The following is an 18,479-nucleotide window of genomic DNA, read 5'->3' on the forward strand; positions in this document are numbered from 1 at the left end:
TCGAATACACTCCTCTTGATAGTCCATGTTCTGAAACTCTATTTGAACCCCCATCCCTCGAGAAAACCGCAAGTCAAGGCATGCATGGTTACCAACAGATGATATCATGTTGGTCAGCGCTTAGCTCAACACTAGCAATGATCTGATTACTTCCAACGAGCAAAGACGTGGAGCCTTTTGGGGGATGATTGCGGATTACTTTGCATCTTGTCCGAATGTTGTTGGTCGGCCAAAGAGAGAGGCGAGTCACTGTAAGCAGAGGTGGGGGAGGATAAACGACTTGGTGTGCAAGTTCGTTGGCTGTTACGAGGCTGCCACAAGAGAGAAGTCTAGTGGACAGAATGAAGATGATGTGATGAAGTTAGCACATCATATATATTTCAATGATCATGAAACGAGATTTACCTTGGAGCATGCATGGCGAGACTTAAGATACGATCAAAAATGGTGTGCCTCAACATCTACTAAAGGTAGTGGAGTGAAAAGGGGAAGAGTGAGTGTTGATGGGTCTCAACCGGATGCACATCCGGTTGTTGATGTCGATGAACCATTGCCTCGTTCTCCTGGTGTTAAAGATGCAAAGGGGAAGTCCAAAACAAGCTCAAACACCCAACCAGATGTGGAGGAAGATGGAAAAGATAACTTGGAATCTTTGTTGGACCGTGTGTCTCGGATGTATGAGATGAAGGAGAAGGACTTTGCATTGAAAGAGAAGGAGTACGCTATGAAGAAGGAACATATGAAGCATGTGATGCTTGAAAATCTGATTGCCAAGAAGGATTCACTAACTGAATCAGAAAAAACTCTTAAGGATAAGCTAATTGTTGATATGATGTCATCAGCTTGAATGTTAAAGGATGCAGTGTTTTAACTATGTTTTTGTTTCAGTTTGTTTGTGTTTTTTTGTTTTATCACAGTTTTAACTATGTTTTAACTATGTTTTTGTTTCAGTTGGACCGTGTTTATGTTTGTGTATTTGGATGTATTATTAATCGATTTGTTATGTTACATGGGATTAATCGGTTGGTTATGGTAATTGGTTTGTCATTGTTATGGTAATTGGTTTGTTATGTTATGGTAATTGGTTTTGTTATGTTATGGTAATTGGTTTTGTTATGTTTTGTTATGTTATGGTAATTGGTTTGTCATTCTTATGCAGGTCGACAATAGGCAAGCACACCAAAAGTCACTCTTACCGTGTTTGTACAAGAACACCAAAAGTCAGTACCGTGTTTGTCATTGCCGTGTTTGTACAAGCACATCGTGTTTGTCATTACCGTGTTTGTACAAGCCGTGTTTGTACAAGTATTTTTGTTTTTTTGTACTCTTACCACATGTTTGTCTATCATTTTAGACCACATATTGTATCCAATGTTTGTGTACCACAAAATTATAGTTTTACTTTGACCTTAGAATTTTCTATATAACGTCCAAAGCAAGCACACAAAATATTCACACCAAACAGATTAAAACACTACTCCTTCTCAAAATTTAAAACACCAAAGCACCTTTCCTTTATTTTTAAATTCTCTTCAAATGGCTTCTTCTTCCCACAATGATGTTGATGACATAATTGATGAATGTTTTAATCAAACATGTGATCAAATCAGCAACCAAGTTTGGCAAAATCTTATGGCTCCACCGGTTCAACAACAACGACCACCTAAACCAAGAAAAAAGCGAGTTTACATTGAAAGTAATCGAGAAGTCGATCATGAGCACTTGTGGAATGATTATTTCAGTGAGGATGCAACTTACCCACCCAACATGTTCCGACGCCGTTTTAGAATGAAAAAGCCATTATTTATTCGTATTGTGGATAAACTCGCAAATGAAGTTTTCTTCTTTCAACAAAGAAGAGATGCTACCGGAAGGTTGGGTGTGTCTACATTGCAAAAGTGTACAGCAACAATTCGTATGATGGCATATGGTTCTGCAGCTGATGCGTTTGACGAATACCTCCGTCTTTCTGAAACCATGGCGCTATCATGCTTGGAGAATTTTACAGATTCAATCATAACTTTATTTGGAGATGAGTACTTGAGAAGACCCACACCAGCAGATCTTCAACGACTACTCGACATTGGCGAGTATCGTGGATTTCCCGGCATGATAGGAAGCATCGATTGTATGCATTGGGAGTGGAAGAATTGTCCCACCGCATGAAAAGGTCAATACACCCGCGGATCTGGAAAGCCCACAACCGTTTTAGAGGCGGTGGCTTCGTATGATCTATGGATCTGGCATGCTTTCTTTGGACCACCATGTACATTAAACGATATCAATATTCTTGATCGATCTCTAGTCTTTGATGATATTTTGCTTGGTCGAGCTCCTAAAGTTAAATACAGTGTCAAAGGACATGAGTATAAATTGGCTTACTACTTGATGGATGGTATTTATCCAAAATAGGCTACTTTTATCCAATCTATTCCGCTACCACAAACTCCAAAAGCCTCTTTATTTGCGAGACAACAAGAAGCTGTGCGTAAAGATGTAGAGCGCGCTTTTGGAGTTTTGCAGGCTCGATTTGCCATAGTCAAAAACCCGGCTCTTATTTGGGATAAGGTAAAAATTGGGAAAATAATGAGAGCGTCTATCATACTGCACAATATGATAGTAGAAGAAGAACGAGATGGGTTCACTTTGTTTGATGAAAATAAATTCTCACAATTGTAGTCAAATAGAGCTTCTGAAATTGACTACACGCTTCCAACAACCAGGCCTTCATGTGTCGAAACTATGCTCAAGATTCGAATGGATGTTCGTGATCGAGAAAAACATAAACGCTTGCAAGATGACTTGGTTGAGAATATTTGGGCAAAATTTGGAGCAAATCAGTATTAAAATTTATCATTTTCTCCATTTATGAATTGCACGTAATATGTATTAATGTTTTGTATGTTTAAAAATTAATTAAATGCAATATTTTTTATTTTTATAAATTCTTAAATGTTTACACATTTATACTACTTATATTCTATTTACATTTTTTTTATTTAAAAAAACAATATTTTAAAAAATAAGAAACCCAAAATTAGAACCTACTATTAGAGAATTAAATTTTTCGTAAAAAATCATTCATAATTAATTTAAAATTATTCATAAAATATTTAAACAGTGTTTAACAACCCCAAATTAAGAGACCATTAATAATCTTGTTCTTAGTAGCAATAGTCGAAAGGCCGGGGCAACCATGTTTGTGATTTTTAGAATATATATTATTTCCTTACTTCGAGAATATACTATTCTTAATTCTCTTGAAAAATTTCTATGCTCTCTAAAGGTATATATGTAAAATTAATTTTACAGAATTTAAACAATTTAAATATCATCAATAATATAGTATTGTATACACATCTCTCACAAACATAACTTTCGTTGTGTGTTTAATTGTTGTGTCTTCTTCGATATTCTATTGTGTTTCTAATCGTTTTTGTATTTATCGTAATCGAAGTTTTTTAGATGTAAATTTTCGGTTTTTCTCTATAGTACTTGCTATCAAATCGGTATGAAGCTTAACATTTGAGTTAGTACGTATAACTTTAGTTAGTGTAGTAAAAGTTGGATCGTCAGCTGATATAAAATATTCCAGAAAATGACATTGGACCGTGAAAATGGAATCTTGAAAAAAACCTCGAGGTGATTAAACAAAACATAAAGAGGTTCACCAGACACAGAGTTGGTTAAAGGTCGTTAAAACCGGCTTCGGGCAGCTCTGTTATTGTTTACTTTTAATATTTTCCTCTTATATATTTGCCCTACCATCACGCTTATCAAGTTTTGACAAAAAAATGTGTTTCTATGTAAATCTCCCATAATACTAATGGTTATATGAATAGGAGTATATATTAATACACGCAGACAAACATGCGCAAAGAGTGGTTGTCTGATTTACATCATAGTACCAGACTACTAAGAAAATAAAAGACGATTATAATTAATTAGAAGCATATAAATTAATTATCATATTCGTGGAAAGAATATAATTAAGTTTCTATATCTATAGACTTATATGCAGTTTATATATTTTTGACTTATATGCACATATGTGTAATTGTATATTAAGCACATAAAGACATAAACATGCACGTACATATGTTGACAATTGCTCTTTATGATTGTTGTTGCGCGTCATGACCGTTTGTTTATGTTGCGTTAATTCAGGGACATAATTTTTTTCTAAGCCTCTAATAATTTTCTTTTTATTTTTGCAACCTGAAGCAAATCTTTAACTCAAATTTGATAACGTTACTTCGTCGTTAGAAAAACCTTCAAAATTTATGCATAATATCCAAGACTCTCTTCACGTTAATGATTTAGCTTAAACATACCACACGTTGAAGAATGGCTCACTAGAAAATAAATATTTTTTTAAAAATAATTCCAAATAAAAAATATTGTTTGGTATAATACAGCTATACAGAGCATAGTTCTTTCTTATATACTAGTATGATTTTATGCATTAATTTAACACGTACTGCATGTTTACAAATTGGTGTTACTCTAATCATTTGTAGAAGAAATAATTATTAACAACAAACACTAATAAACACAATTCAAAAAGAAGATGGAATCGTGTCAACTTTGTTCTGCTCATCTATCAATACATGCTTACAACGTTTGCTTGAAACGGCGTCTGTCATCCACATGCGGGGCTATCTCTGTGTTTTCATTTATTTATCTTTTACTTCATCAATATACATCATTTATATATTTTGTTTCTCTTTGTGAAAAAAAAAAACAATATTACCAATTTATTAAAAAATGATTATCTTGAGACATTGGAGAACTAGCAAACGGACCGTCCATGATACTTTGTGGACCATGTTTTGAGCTGAAATTACGGAAACTTGGCCGTCGATTTCTGCCGTTGAACGCTCTTCACCTTATTAAAATTTAATGTTACAGTTATTTTTCTTCCATGAGCAAACCAAAAATGTGACTCAAACTACTACAAGTATAATCTAAGAAACCCTAATAAATACTTCTGCAAACACCTAATAGAGTCCTTAGAAGTTTATAGATACTTCATCAGTCACCAAACACATGTAAAACAATATCTTTTGTCATTAAGTAATTTAATTTTATGTACTTCAGCGACATTTTTTCACATAAACCAGACACGACTTCCATCGATCGTACAGAGTTTTGATGAATTAATAATAAGATGGTTACGCTTCGGAAAGCATTAGATTGAGAGATAAACGAACGACAAACCTATACGTGTCGTGGTACATTGACCTCAAAGCAGACCACTGTGACCCACTTGGATCTCAACTTGAATTTTCTTTGTCTTTATGATATTTTTTTGCTTCTTTTTTTTTTCTTTTTCTTTTGATTATTCAATTTCACACTCAGTCATCAGTAATAAAACTTTCTCCAGCCTCCATAGTCCATATTGACTTTAACCAATAACCATGACTATATTAACATCTACCATAGTCCATACCAAATACAAATGTTAGACTACCTACTTTTTTTTGTTTACAATTTTCCTAAATGGTTTCTTGATAGACGAAATATATTTTCCCAAGGGAAATTTGTGTTTATGTGTGTTTGAAGGCGCCTGAAAAAAATAGAAACCACACGACCCGTCTTGTAGCTCACATGTGTCTTTGCCTCTTCGCTTTTTCATGCCATTAAATATCAAACCCTTCAGCGGTTTTTGGTCCCCAACAATAACAATATATAATTTATTTATTACTATATACTAGTATATTGTTCATAACTTCATTGATATGTACATTTTAATAAACCCAATTTTTTATTTCTGAATATATATATTGAAAGTCCTGAAAATATTAATATTACAATGTTTTCCAATTATACCATTTATTTCTATAATATATATTGTAGTCCGTGTCTTCGCCTTGTTTTAGAAAGAAAAATAAAATAAATTAGGATTTAACATGTGGTACACCATGGGACAATTTTTGTTAAACTAAAACTTTTAAATTTAAATTATAAATATTTGTTGATTTTGTTTAGTGTTTGCGATCGTATAATTGTATTTAGATTATTAATTTTAGGATTAATTTGTAGTACATTGCATGATATTTGTTTTTTACAATTAAAATTTTAAATCTTCTAATATTGATGGTGTTAATAAAATAATAACATGATGAATACAGAATTAATAATATTTTAATTTATATTTGTATCAACTCAAATTCGTTTTGCTATATAACCCGTGATATATCATTTCCATAAAATATTATAGTTTCTGTTTCCAGAGAAGCAAAGAATTTAAAAGACAATAGAAAGTGTCATTAATATATTATAGTTTCTGTTTCCATAAAATATTTGCATAATTAGAGTAATGTTAGTTTTGGAAAATTTTAAAAAATTAATGTTGTAAAAAACCTTTTAAATAAAGTCATAACACAAAATTTATTTCAAAAATGTTAATATAGATTATGAGTGCTAAGCTTAGCTTTAATAGTGGCAAAAACGTAAACTCATACCTCGCTAAGGTTTTTCTATAAATTGAACCACTCGCCTCCTCAGCCTTTTCCATTTCTAAACCAAACAACAGATTCCTCATAATCACCTCCTCTTCTTTCCTCTTTGAGAAAGGAAGAAAGATCAAACCTTCCCCAAGTAATCATTTTGCTTTCTCTATCACACCACACACACACATTCACTAGTTTTATCTTCACAAGAAGAACCATGGCTCTTGTTGTCGCCTTCTTGTTTATGGCTATCCTCGGAGTAATGACGTCATGTGTCAATGGCTACGCCGGAGGAGGTTGGGTCAACGCACACGCTACATTCTACGGTGGTGGTGATGCTTCCGGCACAATGGGTATATTACCTTTAAACCTTCTCTCATGAGGCTTTAGAGCTTTCAAAATTTTGTATTGTGTTGTGTCCCAATTCTCAAAATCTCTTTGGTTGCAGGAGGTGCTTGTGGATACGGAAACCTTTATAGCCAAGGGTATGGAACCAACACCGCGGCGCTAAGCACGGCTCTGTTTAACAACGGTTTAAGTTGTGGTGCTTGCTTCGAGCTAAGATGCCAGAACGATGGAAAATGGTGTCTCCCTGGCTCTATCGTTGTCACAGCTACAAACTTTTGCCCACCTAACAACGCTTTGCCGAACAACGCAGGAGGTTGGTGTAACCCTCCTCAGCAGCATTTTGATCTCTCTCAGCCTGTATTTCAACGTATCGCTCAATACAGAGCTGGCATTGTCCCCGTCGCTTACCGAAGGTATAAAGACCTTTCTTTCAACTGCTCTGTTTTTAGCCTAAAAAACAAGAAACAGAGCTGCTCTGTTTTTACTGTAAACAAGAATCTTACTCTGTTTTGCTTTTTTTTTTTTTTTTGTTGTGGTGTGTTTTAACAGAGTGCCATGCGTGAGAAGAGGAGGAATAAGGTTTACGATAAACGGACACTCTTACTTCAACCTTGTTCTGATTACTAACGTTGGAGGTGCCGGAGATGTTCACTCGGTGATGGTTAAAGGTTCAAGAACAGGGTGGCAAGCTATGTCAAGGAACTGGGGACAGAACTGGCAGAGCAACTCTTACCTAAACGGACAAGCTCTGTCTTTCAAAATTACCACAAGTGACGGTCGAACCATCATCTCCAACAACGCCGCTCCCGCAGGCTGGTCTTTCGGCCAGACCTTCACCGGCGCGCAGTTACGTTAGGAAGTGGTGATATCGTCAAATCTCTCGTCTCATTGATCGTGTGTGGTGTCTATGTCGTAGTAGAAGAAGTAAGCAAAAAAAGCTTTAGAGAGGGACATAATAGTAATTTGGTCCTTTCTTACAGTTAGGGTTACCTAAAAAAGAGAAGTGGTGCTTTGAGTGCTTGATTTTGCACGAGGCCCTTGGTGACGTCTTCTTTGTTGGGACCTTTTCTTTTATCTTTTATCTTTTCTTTTATTATTGGTGAGGTTTTATGTTATACTGATGCAGAGGTGGATTAAGTTACCCACCCGCTAGTAGCAGTAGTAGTCTCTTGTGTCATTTGTAATCCCTTCTCGAAACGAGAGGGAGAGTTTTAGATTGTATTAATCTGGTTAAAAGTCATGTATGTTGTAAATTTTTCGATTTTTACAAGTAGGAAAGTATTGGAGATTTGTTATTTACTTTGTGTGCGATAATAAATTATCAATCATATAGAGTCCGGAACATGATTGGCATGTATTTGTTTACTTTTGTTTCACGTCCGGCATGTATTTATAATACACATGAATTGCATTGAGAAATTATCAATTTTGTCAAAACTAAACTATCAAAAGACTTATCTCCGACAAGTAGTATGGTATTGTATTTCCTTGCATGTGAAGAGATTTGGTTATTTGATGACTATATGGTATCTATCTTAACTTAACTATCATATATGGGATCGTCTCAAATGGCACATGTATATAAAAAACAGAGTTGTAAGTTGTAACCGCCTGCTCATTCTTTGCCAAACGTAATAGATTCGTTTATAAGTTATAACTATATACACAGGACATAAATTCATATTTTTGTTATAGACTAGGCAATATTAGCAATTTATTCGTCATCCATCCATCCGTATGTAAATATATAACTGTCGAGTATATTGATGGACATGTATATGTAACTTCATATAACTTCATGTATATATGTCTTTTTCAAAAAGAAAAAAAAAAATTCATGTATATCACTTCACTAGAATATCTTTTTTAACCATCAAAATATACTCTTATTTTTATTTTGAAGAATTTTATTTTGTAGTTAGCAGGTAATTTGTAGACAAAGAAAATTCTTAAAGGAAAGATAAAAAAAAATCCAACTGACTGAGAAATAAAAATCAGCCATAAGAAAGAATAAATCTTTAAATGTTTCATCAGATAATAATAATTATAAAAATTAAATTATGCTGCAAATAGCATGTTGTGACAAAAAGAAAAAAGAAAAGTAGAATGACGTGCACGTAGTAACAGTTCACGAGTGATACAGAATAACCGAAGCCATGTGCTCGGTCTGACAATCCTATTTTGTTCTAACTACCCACATGAGTCCCTCTGTATACGAGTGCCCATCAGTCACATTGCTAACCAACATATGTAACTATCGTCTTTTCCCAATGGACCTTTTAAAAACCCTTACTGCCTTGTTTCGTATTTTTCCAATGGACCTTCTCAAAACCCATTACAATCTATAGCCCATTCACATTGTTAGCAACTGAGCATTCAGTGAGCCTTGGTGATGAGTTGTTTGTTTGGATTATGGTTTAGTTTAGAGATGTAGATGGATCTATATATGGTTTGTTTTTTCCCTCTTCACGATGCTTTGAATTTTCTTCCCATATATAGTATCAACTAGGCCTGCGATTATAACCCGAACCGATTTATCCAAACCGAACCGAACCGAGATTTGGGCAAATCGGTTCGGTTTGTATTAATTGAGAAAACCGAACAGAATGATCTTAATTTCAGTTTGGGTAACCGAAATTTTCGGTTCGGTTCGCCCAAACCAAACAGTTAACCTAGGAAGAAAACTCTAACCTAATGTAGTCTCCAATCTTCTCTGTTTGTATTTTTTCTCTACCATTTATCTTCTCCTCAGCCACCAATCTTCTTCGATCCGTCTTCTTCTCCCTTTTCTCCTCTTTCTTCTTTGGTCGGATCTATTTTTCATCTTCTTCTCCCTTTTCTCCTCCTTTTCTTCTTTGGTCGGATCTCTTTTTCATCTCTTCTTCCTTTTCTCCCCTTCCTTCTTATTGGTCGGATTTCTTCTTCTTCTTCTTAACTTAACCTTCACCTTCTCCTTCTCCATCTCTACCGAATCACGATCAGCCAAAACACATCAATTAAAAACTTTCCTAAGCCATCACGGGAAGAATTAAGCAGCACCGAAGATCAGCTATTACTCTGACTTTGAAATCACGATCTTCGAGCGGCCGTCGAAGAGAGTTAGAGTTAAAAAAGAAACTTACCATACACACCGTTTCATAATTGGCTGGTCAATTATTTTTTGGGCTTCGCCAACTATTTGGTTAAAATAATAAACATTTGGCCCAACTTTTTAATTAAAATAGTAACCGAAAGACTGAATTCTACGAACTGGAATAACCGACACAAAACCAACCCAAACCGTAATCTTATTCGGTTATTTTTAATAGAGTTTTCTAGTTAAACCAAAAAACCGAAAAAACTGAACTCAATTATCCGAACAAACCGAAGTCGCATTATCAACTATCACGGCAAGACCATGGGCATTTGTGAAAGCCACTCTCAATTTCTCATATATAAAATAATAATTAAAATTTTGTCCAATTATAAACAAACACATGGCAAATAAAATTCTCAAACAATTCTCAGAATTTCTCATTTGAGAAACGTTGAGAAACTTATCTAATTCTCTCTCATTTTATTTATTACTTTTTATTATTTAAATCATGAGAATTTTGTTGAGAACACATGCTCTAAAATAGAGAATAAACAAAATTCTGCTTACGCTGTTTAGAGATGTCGTGAGTTACAAGTAAATTAAAATGGTATCATATATATTATAGTATGTGTCCCTGTTGCTTATCAATCCTAGCTTTCCTCTGCATTTGTGAATTGTGACTGCTCAATACAAGACAAGGCGCGTTTTCGGATCCAATGCCTCTTGATTTTTTCCGGAGCTACTTACTTCTCACTTGGCTGCATCAAATTCAATTTGTTCAGAAACAGTCACCATAATAAGACCTGCCAAAAAGTGAGTTTTGAAGCAAATGAATGATGAGCAAACCGTTAATTACCCAAAAAAATAGAGGATCATCAAAGATAGCAACATAAGGTAATGTTTCAGGAGAGGTCCAGTTGTACTTGTTTCCTCCCAACTGAGGCTTATGAGAAGCTTCAAAGATCTGGCTAAAGTAGTAATCCGCAGGACTTCCTAACAGATTCCACTCAGCTAGTTTCTGAAGCTTTTGATCATTTAGGAAACTAGGATTGCCGAATTGTAGGCTTGGATCAGCCGGTATCCCGGGAATGCTGCCGGTTTCTAGTTTTGGAGTTGAGAGTCCTGAGTAATTTCCAAGAGATGAACTTGCGCAACACGTTATGTCCCTGTACATCTGATGAAGGTGCAGAATAGGGTTTTCTTCTTTTATAAGAACATTCATGTTTTCATCAGTAGTACGAACCCATGAGAAATTCTCCATTCCGAAATCTATATCTATTTCAGTCTGCAACTGTATAATCACAATGTAATGGCTTATTTTATACACATACCTAAACATCTTTAATGTCCAAACTTATGATTCTTAACCTGGTTTTTGCATTCTGAGGACATAAGCTGCTGCTGCTGATGTTGCGGTATGCTCGCCTATAAGTCGTCATAAGATGCATAAGTTTTGTAATATAAGACGATAACTCATTCTTATCTAGGAGATGGATTATATACCTTACGAGCACTGATTTGAGCCAGAGATAGTCTTAGTGAATTCTCTAGTTGCTGCAAATCATCTACGTTGTTGATATTGTCTAGATTGGTCCAGCAGCTATTTCAAAAAACCATATAACTCACAAATTAGAATAGCAAAACCATAAGGAACATTTAACAGAAAGTAAATATATAAAAGATCTTGGCACCTTAGTCGTGTGTGTATATCTGATAATTGTGTTCTCAGAAACCTGACTTTTTCGCTTAACACCTTAAAGTTCCAATTAACAGGTACTTCAGCATCATTATAAACATCATACCAGTAGTAGTAGTTTAATACATACCTCAACTGTTGGTGTTCTGTTAAAAGATAACAAAAATGAGTCACATTAGTAGTACCCAACAACACTAAAACAAGAACAAAGAGAGAAAGAGTTCACAAAGAATCTGATATTCTTGATATAATATACACACCTTCTGTCTAGAAACTCTGATATATCTACGTCGTGGTCAAGTTTCATGAACATTTTCTTCAAAGCCTGAGATATTGTGGAAAAAGGTATTAATGTAGGCGATGAGAAGAGAAGAGAGACTAAACAGAGCCAAGAATCACTACTTACTTCAAGGTTTTCCAACTTCCTGTCCAAACGTAGACAAAATGATCTGAGTTTAATGTTCAGTATAATGTTAACGCATAACGAATATATATTCTAGGAATGTGTGGAGTGAAGGGATGTAACCTCTTTGCTCTTTCTTGAGGAGTGAGTTGAGCAAACTTAGCAATGACTTCTCCAATGCTAAAACAAAACCCAAAAAAAAACAGAACATCAAACAAAAGACAAAAACTAAACAAGAACGATGTGAAAACAGCCTTTTTGGTACTAAGAAAAGTAAGATCAGACCTGTTTTTGCCTAGGCACAATGAAGCCTTTCCCGTGGGAGAGAACATGAGAAGCAAAACATCTATGTCACATAAGATCGATAACTCCTTAGCCTTTTTCATAATCCCATGTTTCCTTTTCGCATACGTACATTGACGTGCATTCATGTTCCGTAGTTTCATTATCTTTAGCTTCACTCTACCCATCCTGCATAACTTCGGACCAATCAAGCAATCTTACATTGATTCAGGATTCAAATTAAAGAACAACCTTGTTCCTATCGAGAAACCCAAACACAAACCCATTTTGGTAGCAAACTAAAATTATAACATCTTCCAAGATTCATACTTTCATCAATAATTGAGTGCTTACCAATTTTAGGAAAACTTAGAAGACAACATAATAAAATTAGAAATCAAAAGAATTAACCTGAAATAGTGAAGATTTGAACTCACCTAATTTGAGATAAAACAAAACTTTCCTTGAATTCGGATGCTGAAACCTAAAAAGGAAAACGAAACTTTCCTGTTGGAAGAAGAAAGAAACAGAGAGAGAATAGGACAAAAAAAAAAAAAACAGAGCTTTGAGGTGAAGGAGAGAGAGAGAAGAAATAGGTATTGGTTGGGAGACCAATAAAATCGGGAATTAGGGTTTGAAGCTAGAGACTAGGTAAATTTGGGATTGTCTCGTTAATTTTCTTCTCTTATTTACTTCACAGAACAGCAGAAACAACGAATTACCCGCTTTATGTTTATTGGACCACTCATTTAGGCTAACCACCGAAGTAATCAATCAGTTACCAGTAGCTACTAACCGACGTGTTACGTGTCAATACCATCGGGTTTCAAATCTTAGGAATGTGGCACTTAGATCAGATGGGGTTGTGCCGTAACGGTGAAGCAATCATCTTGCGGTCGTAGAAGCGCACGGTCTACACGTGTTGATTAGTTTAGACAATGTTTTTGTATATATCAGAATATGTAATGTCGGTTATGTAATCTCCGTTATTTACTATCTTGGTTTACCATTGAGACTTGGTTTGGGTGATACTATTTTAGTTGTAATCTTTCCTGATTAATATTTTAATGAAGCATTTTATAAGATAAGAAAAGTTTGTTACATCTGAAATGGTATCAGAGTTTTTCTTCAATCACGCTTCATTCATTTTCTTCCGCAAACTCTTTATTTCTTTGTTTTCCGATTGATCCTTTCAGATCTTTCGCGTTTCTCATTCTCTTTTTCATTTTCTTCAATTTGATAGCTCAATCTCTTGATTCGGTTACAATTTTCTTTTCTCCGATCGCGTTTCACTCTGATCATGTTTTCTAGCTCCGATTCTATTTTCCGATGACGAATCCAGCTGCTACGAGTTCAAATCCATACGAGAATCAACTTTTTCTTCACGCTGCTGACAATTCCGGTGTGAATCTCGTTCTCGACAAGCTAACTGGAGAATCCAACTATCATACTTGGCATCGCTCGATCGTCAAAGCTCTTAATGCGAAAAACAAGCTTGGATTTGTTAATGGAACCATCGTTAAGCCAAATTCAACAAGTCCAGACTATGGATCTTGGACTCGCTGCAATGACATGATATGTACCTGGATTACGAACTCAGTCTCGAAGGAAATAGGATCTGGAACAATTTATTTTGATGATGTACATCTCTTATGGTTGAATCTAGAAGGGAGATTTAAGCAGAGTAATCTATCTAAAATCTATAGTGTTCAAGATCAAATCGATCGTTTACATCAAGGATCTTTAGATCTCAGTGCTTATTATACTAAACTTACCACTCTATGGGAAGAATTGAAGAATTTCGAAGAATTACCTACCTGTAGTTGTGGCGGATGCACTTGTGGATGTAATGATTGCTGGATTCAGTTATACGAGAGGCGTAATATTGTCAGGTTCTTGATGCGTTTGAATGAGTCTTTTACTCAAGCTCGTCGTCAAATACTCATGATGGATCCACTTCCAGAATTCACCAAAATCTTTAACTTCATCTCTCAAGATGAGCAACAGAGGTGTTTGACTTCTGCACTGCCTGTACCAGAGTCCCCTGTGTTTCAAGCTACCGTCAGTTATCAGAAACCAAAAGGATTTCAGCAAGGTAGACCGCGTCCTCTTCGCATTCACTGTGGGTTGCTTGGTCACAGGATAGCACGCTGCTACAAACTCCATGGATATCCTCCTGGATACAAAGTGTCTCCAAACTCTAGTTACACTGCAGACAAATCAAAAGGAAGTCACACACCACACAATGGAGTTCATATGGTGTATTCTCAACCCTCTGAACAAATGATTTATCCTCAGTATGCAGAACAAAGTCCACAGGTTCAGATTCCACAGAATCATGCTATCTCTTATAATGGTATCCCCTACCAATCCTCTGGACAGTCTTCATGTGGAAACTCTACTGGCATATCTGCTACTGGACAAAAATCTGCTGGAACTTCTCCATTGATAAATCATTCTGTTAACATGGTACATTCTGGAAGAACATTAACTCTTGGCAGTAGCTCTCAAGGGTGGGAACAGATAACTCAGCTGGTTACTCAACTGAATAGACAACTTCAAGGTTCTCCGTATCAAGTCATACGTTCAACGCCTGTCTCACAGCATCACGGTTCTATTTCAGCTCAAGGTACGTCACTTGTACCTTCTCACTATATTTCTGCTTTCGAACCAGGCCTTACTTTATCACAAACTATCTGGATTCTTGATACTGGAGCTAGTTGTCATATCTGTTGTGACCTTAGGATGTTCTCTAATGTCTACCGAGTTGATCACACTAATATTACCCTCCCCCAAATAATATCACAATACCCATTCACACTGCTGGAACAGTTAAACTTAGTGATAGTCTTATTCTTCATCCCGTTTTTTTCGTTCCTTCTTTTCATTTTAATCTCATTAGTGTTAGTTCATTAACAAAAACCAACAAAAAATTATCTGTGCATTTTTATCATGATTCTTGTTTCATTCAGGATCATACTCAGGAATGGATGATTGGTGTTTTCGTTATTTTCAACGATCTCTATCTCTTACACCATCAACACCTTCCTGATACAAATCATCATGTTGCATCTATTGCTGTTTCTCCTGAGCTTTGGCATCAACGTATTGGTCATCCATCTAATTCAAGAGTTCAAACTTTGTCTTCCAATTTAAATATTCCTCAGAAGCTTTCAGATTTTCATTGTAAAGTTTGTCATATGTCAAAACAAAAACGATTGTCTTTTGATTCAAATAATAATAAAATTTCTGAGGAACCTTTTTCTTTAATTCACATTGATATTTGGGGACCTTTCCATGTTACATCTACAAAAGGATTTCGTTATTTTCCTACCATTGTTGATGACTGCACACGGTTTACTTGGATTTATTTTCTTTAACTTAAAAGTGATGTTTTGAAAATTTTTCATTCTTTTCTAAAACTAGTTAATACTCAATTTGGTCTTCACGTTAAAAGCATTTGGTCTGACAATGCCCGAGAACTTCAATTTACTGAATTACTCTCAAAACTTGGTATCTTTCATTATCATTCATGTGCATATACTCCTCAACAGAATTCTGTTGTTGAAAGAAAACATCAACATCTTTTAAATGTTGCAAGATCTCTTTATTTTCAGTCCAATATTCCTCTTGCTTACTGGCCAGAATGTGTTTCCACAGCTGCTTGATTGATCAATAGAATCCCAACACCTGTTTTGCATAATAAAACTCCCTTTGAAATCCTACATAAGAAACTTCCTGATCATTATTTTTTGCGAGTGTTTGGTTGTTTGTGTTATGCATCTACACATTCTCATGATAGGACTAAGTTTACTGAAAGAGTAAGAGCATGTGCATTCATTGGTTATGAACCTGGTTTTAAAGGATATAAAATCTTAGACCTTGAATCAAATGTGCTCTCTATCACCCGTAATGTCGTTTTTCAGGAAACAATTTTTCCTTTTATTGATAACACAATTACACCAAGTCTTACTTTCTTTGATGATGTGATGCATTCATTTCCTGAAAATCAAACACATTCATACATATATGATGATTTCATTGATAATATGCCTGAAGTTAATCCTGTCACTGAGTCAAACACTGTTCCAGTCCACACACCATCACGATCCTCTACTCCACTAAACACTTCAAACTCAACTCTTGATCAAACTCGGAATGACATGGAAAACACTCTCAGGCCACGTAGAGAAACACGTGCTCCTAGTTATCTTTCACAGTACCATTATTCTAATATCACAACAGAACATTCTTTTCCTTCTTCTTCATCTTCTCATGGTACTGCTCATCCTCTCTCTGCTTCTTTGTCCTAAGATAAACTCTCTCATGAGTATCGTCTGTTCTGCTTTGCCATTATTGCTGAAAAAGAACCGAATACTTTCAAAGAGGCAGTGCTGTTGCAACATTGGCTTGATGCGATGAACATGGAGTTGGATGCTCTTGTGAGTACATCAACCTGGGTGATTTGTTCTTTACCTGATGGCAAACATGCCATTTGCTGTAAATGGGTATATAAAATCAAGTATAAATCCGATGGCACCATTGAACGCTACAAAGCAAGGTTGGTCGCCAAGGGCTATACACAACAAGAAGGTGTTGACTATCTTGATACTTTTAGTCCTGTGGCTAAGCTCACTACTGTCAGAATAGTCTTGGCCTTAGCTGCCATTCACAATTGGAGAATTAATCAAATGGATGTCACAAATGCCTTTCTCCATGGTGATTTGGAGGAAGAAATCTATATGACCTTGCCAAAGGGATATACTCCACGAAAGGGGGAGACTTTGCTGGAGAGACTAGTTTGTCGACTTGTCAAGTCTCTGTATGGTTTAAAACAGGCTTCTCGTTAATGGTTCCACAAATTCTCTGGTGTTCTCCTACAAAATGGTTTCACTCAGTCGATTTTTAATCCTACATTGTTTGTGAAATCAACCTCTGATGGTTTCCTTGCTCTTCTTGTTTACATGGATGATATCTTGTTAGTAAGCAACAAAGACTCATCAGTTATGGCTGTGAAATCCTTTCTTGCTCAGGAATTCAAGCTAAAAGACTTAGGACATATGTGTTATTTCTTGGGTTTGGAAGTTGCTCGCTCACAAGAAGGCATTTCTATTTCTCAACGTAAGTATGCTTTGGAGTTACTTGAAGAGTTTGGTTACCTTGGCTGCAAACCCTTTCAAACACCTATGGAACTAAATCTGAAGTTGACCGACGACACAAGAGAGCTGCTTTCTGAACCATCTTACTACAGGAGGTTGATTGGCAAATTGGTGTACTTAACAGTTACTCGACCATATATTTGTTTTGTAGTCAACAAATTGAGTCAGTATGTCCATGCTCCAAGAAAACCTCATCTAGATGCAGCTCAATGCATACTTGGTTACTTGAAGAATGATCCAGGTCAAGGACTACTATATCCTGCTAAATCGACTCTCAATCTTCGTGCCTTTGCTGATGCTGACTGGGGAAACTGTCCTGAGACAAGCAGATCTATTTCTGGCTTCTGTATTTTTCTTGGTGACTCTCTTATTTCCTAAAAGTCAAAGAAACCAGATGTTGTTAGTCGCAGCTCAGCTGAAGCAGAATATCAAAGCATGGCAAATACTACTTATGAATTGCTTTGGATCAATTCTTTGCTTGATGATTTGTAGGTTCCGCTGGTTGACACTATTGTCATGTACTATGACAATCAAGCTGCCTTGCACATTGCACAGAACTCCGTTTTTCATGAACGGACGAAACACATTGAACGAGACTGTCATATGGTACGTGAACGAGTTGCTTCGGATTTCATGAAAGCTCTCAAGATTGGCACACATCATCAGCTAGCTGACCTGCTCACTAAGCCACTGCCTGAACCGAAGTTCACTTATCTATTGTCCAAGATGGGATTACATCATTTGTACTCTCCATCTTGAGGGGGAGTATCAGAATATGTAATATCGGTTATGTAATGTCGGTTATTTACTATCTTGGTTTACCATTGAGACTTGGTTTAGGTGATACTATTTAAGTTGTAATCTTTCCTGATTAACATTTTAATGAAGCATTTTATAAGATAAGAAAAGTTTGTTACATCTGAAAGTATATACATGCTTAATTATTATTATGTTTTGATGATATCAGATATTTTGGTAAAAGATCTGTTTCTTTTTAAGAAGAAAAAAATTGTTTCATAATTTTAAAAAGTGTTTAGAAACTAAATTGATGGGAGTGGGG

At 35.7% G+C, this 18,479-nt stretch overlaps 3 protein-coding genes across 6 annotated transcripts; 2 read left to right on the forward strand and 1 right to left on the reverse strand.

The window, feature by feature from the left end:
• Nucleotides 185–847, forward strand: LOC104753720 (glutathione S-transferase T3-like). Its single transcript, XM_010475928.1, has one exon. It carries the CDS (start codon nt 185–187, stop codon nt 845–847), a length of 663 nt encoding a protein of 220 aa, XP_010474230.1.
• LOC104750793 (expansin-A1) lies at nt 6,504–8,150 on the forward strand. Its single transcript, XM_010472640.2, has 3 exons — nt 6,504–6,808; nt 6,904–7,216; nt 7,353–8,150. Exons 1-3 carry the CDS (start codon nt 6,673–6,675, stop codon nt 7,657–7,659), a joined length of 756 nt encoding a protein of 251 aa, XP_010470942.1. The 5' UTR covers nt 6,504–6,672; the 3' UTR covers nt 7,660–8,150.
• Nucleotides 10,358–12,970, reverse strand: LOC104750794 (agamous-like MADS-box protein AGL30). 4 transcript variants are annotated; one of them, XM_010472644.2, is made up of 11 exons: nt 12,698–12,970; nt 12,264–12,449; nt 12,102–12,158; nt 11,982–12,000; nt 11,836–11,900; nt 11,706–11,721; nt 11,571–11,632; nt 11,383–11,479; nt 11,248–11,304; nt 10,736–11,170; nt 10,358–10,637 (listed from the first exon to the last, which is right to left on the reverse strand). In XM_010472644.2, exons 2-11 carry the CDS (start codon nt 12,446–12,448, stop codon nt 10,623–10,625), a joined length of 1,008 nt encoding a protein of 335 aa, XP_010470946.1. In that variant the 5' UTR covers nt 12,449; nt 12,698–12,970; the 3' UTR covers nt 10,358–10,622. The 4 variants fall into 4 exon arrangements, with proteins under 4 accessions (XP_010470946.1, XP_010470945.1, XP_010470943.1 ...); XM_010472643.2 differs by having other exon boundaries at nt 10,736–11,164; nt 11,982–12,024; XM_010472641.2 differs by having other exon boundaries at nt 11,982–12,024.

This window comes from Camelina sativa, chromosome 16, assembly GCF_000633955.1.
Source record: "Camelina sativa cultivar DH55 chromosome 16, Cs, whole genome shotgun sequence".
Taxonomy (NCBI): domain Eukaryota; kingdom Viridiplantae; phylum Streptophyta; class Magnoliopsida; order Brassicales; family Brassicaceae; genus Camelina; species Camelina sativa.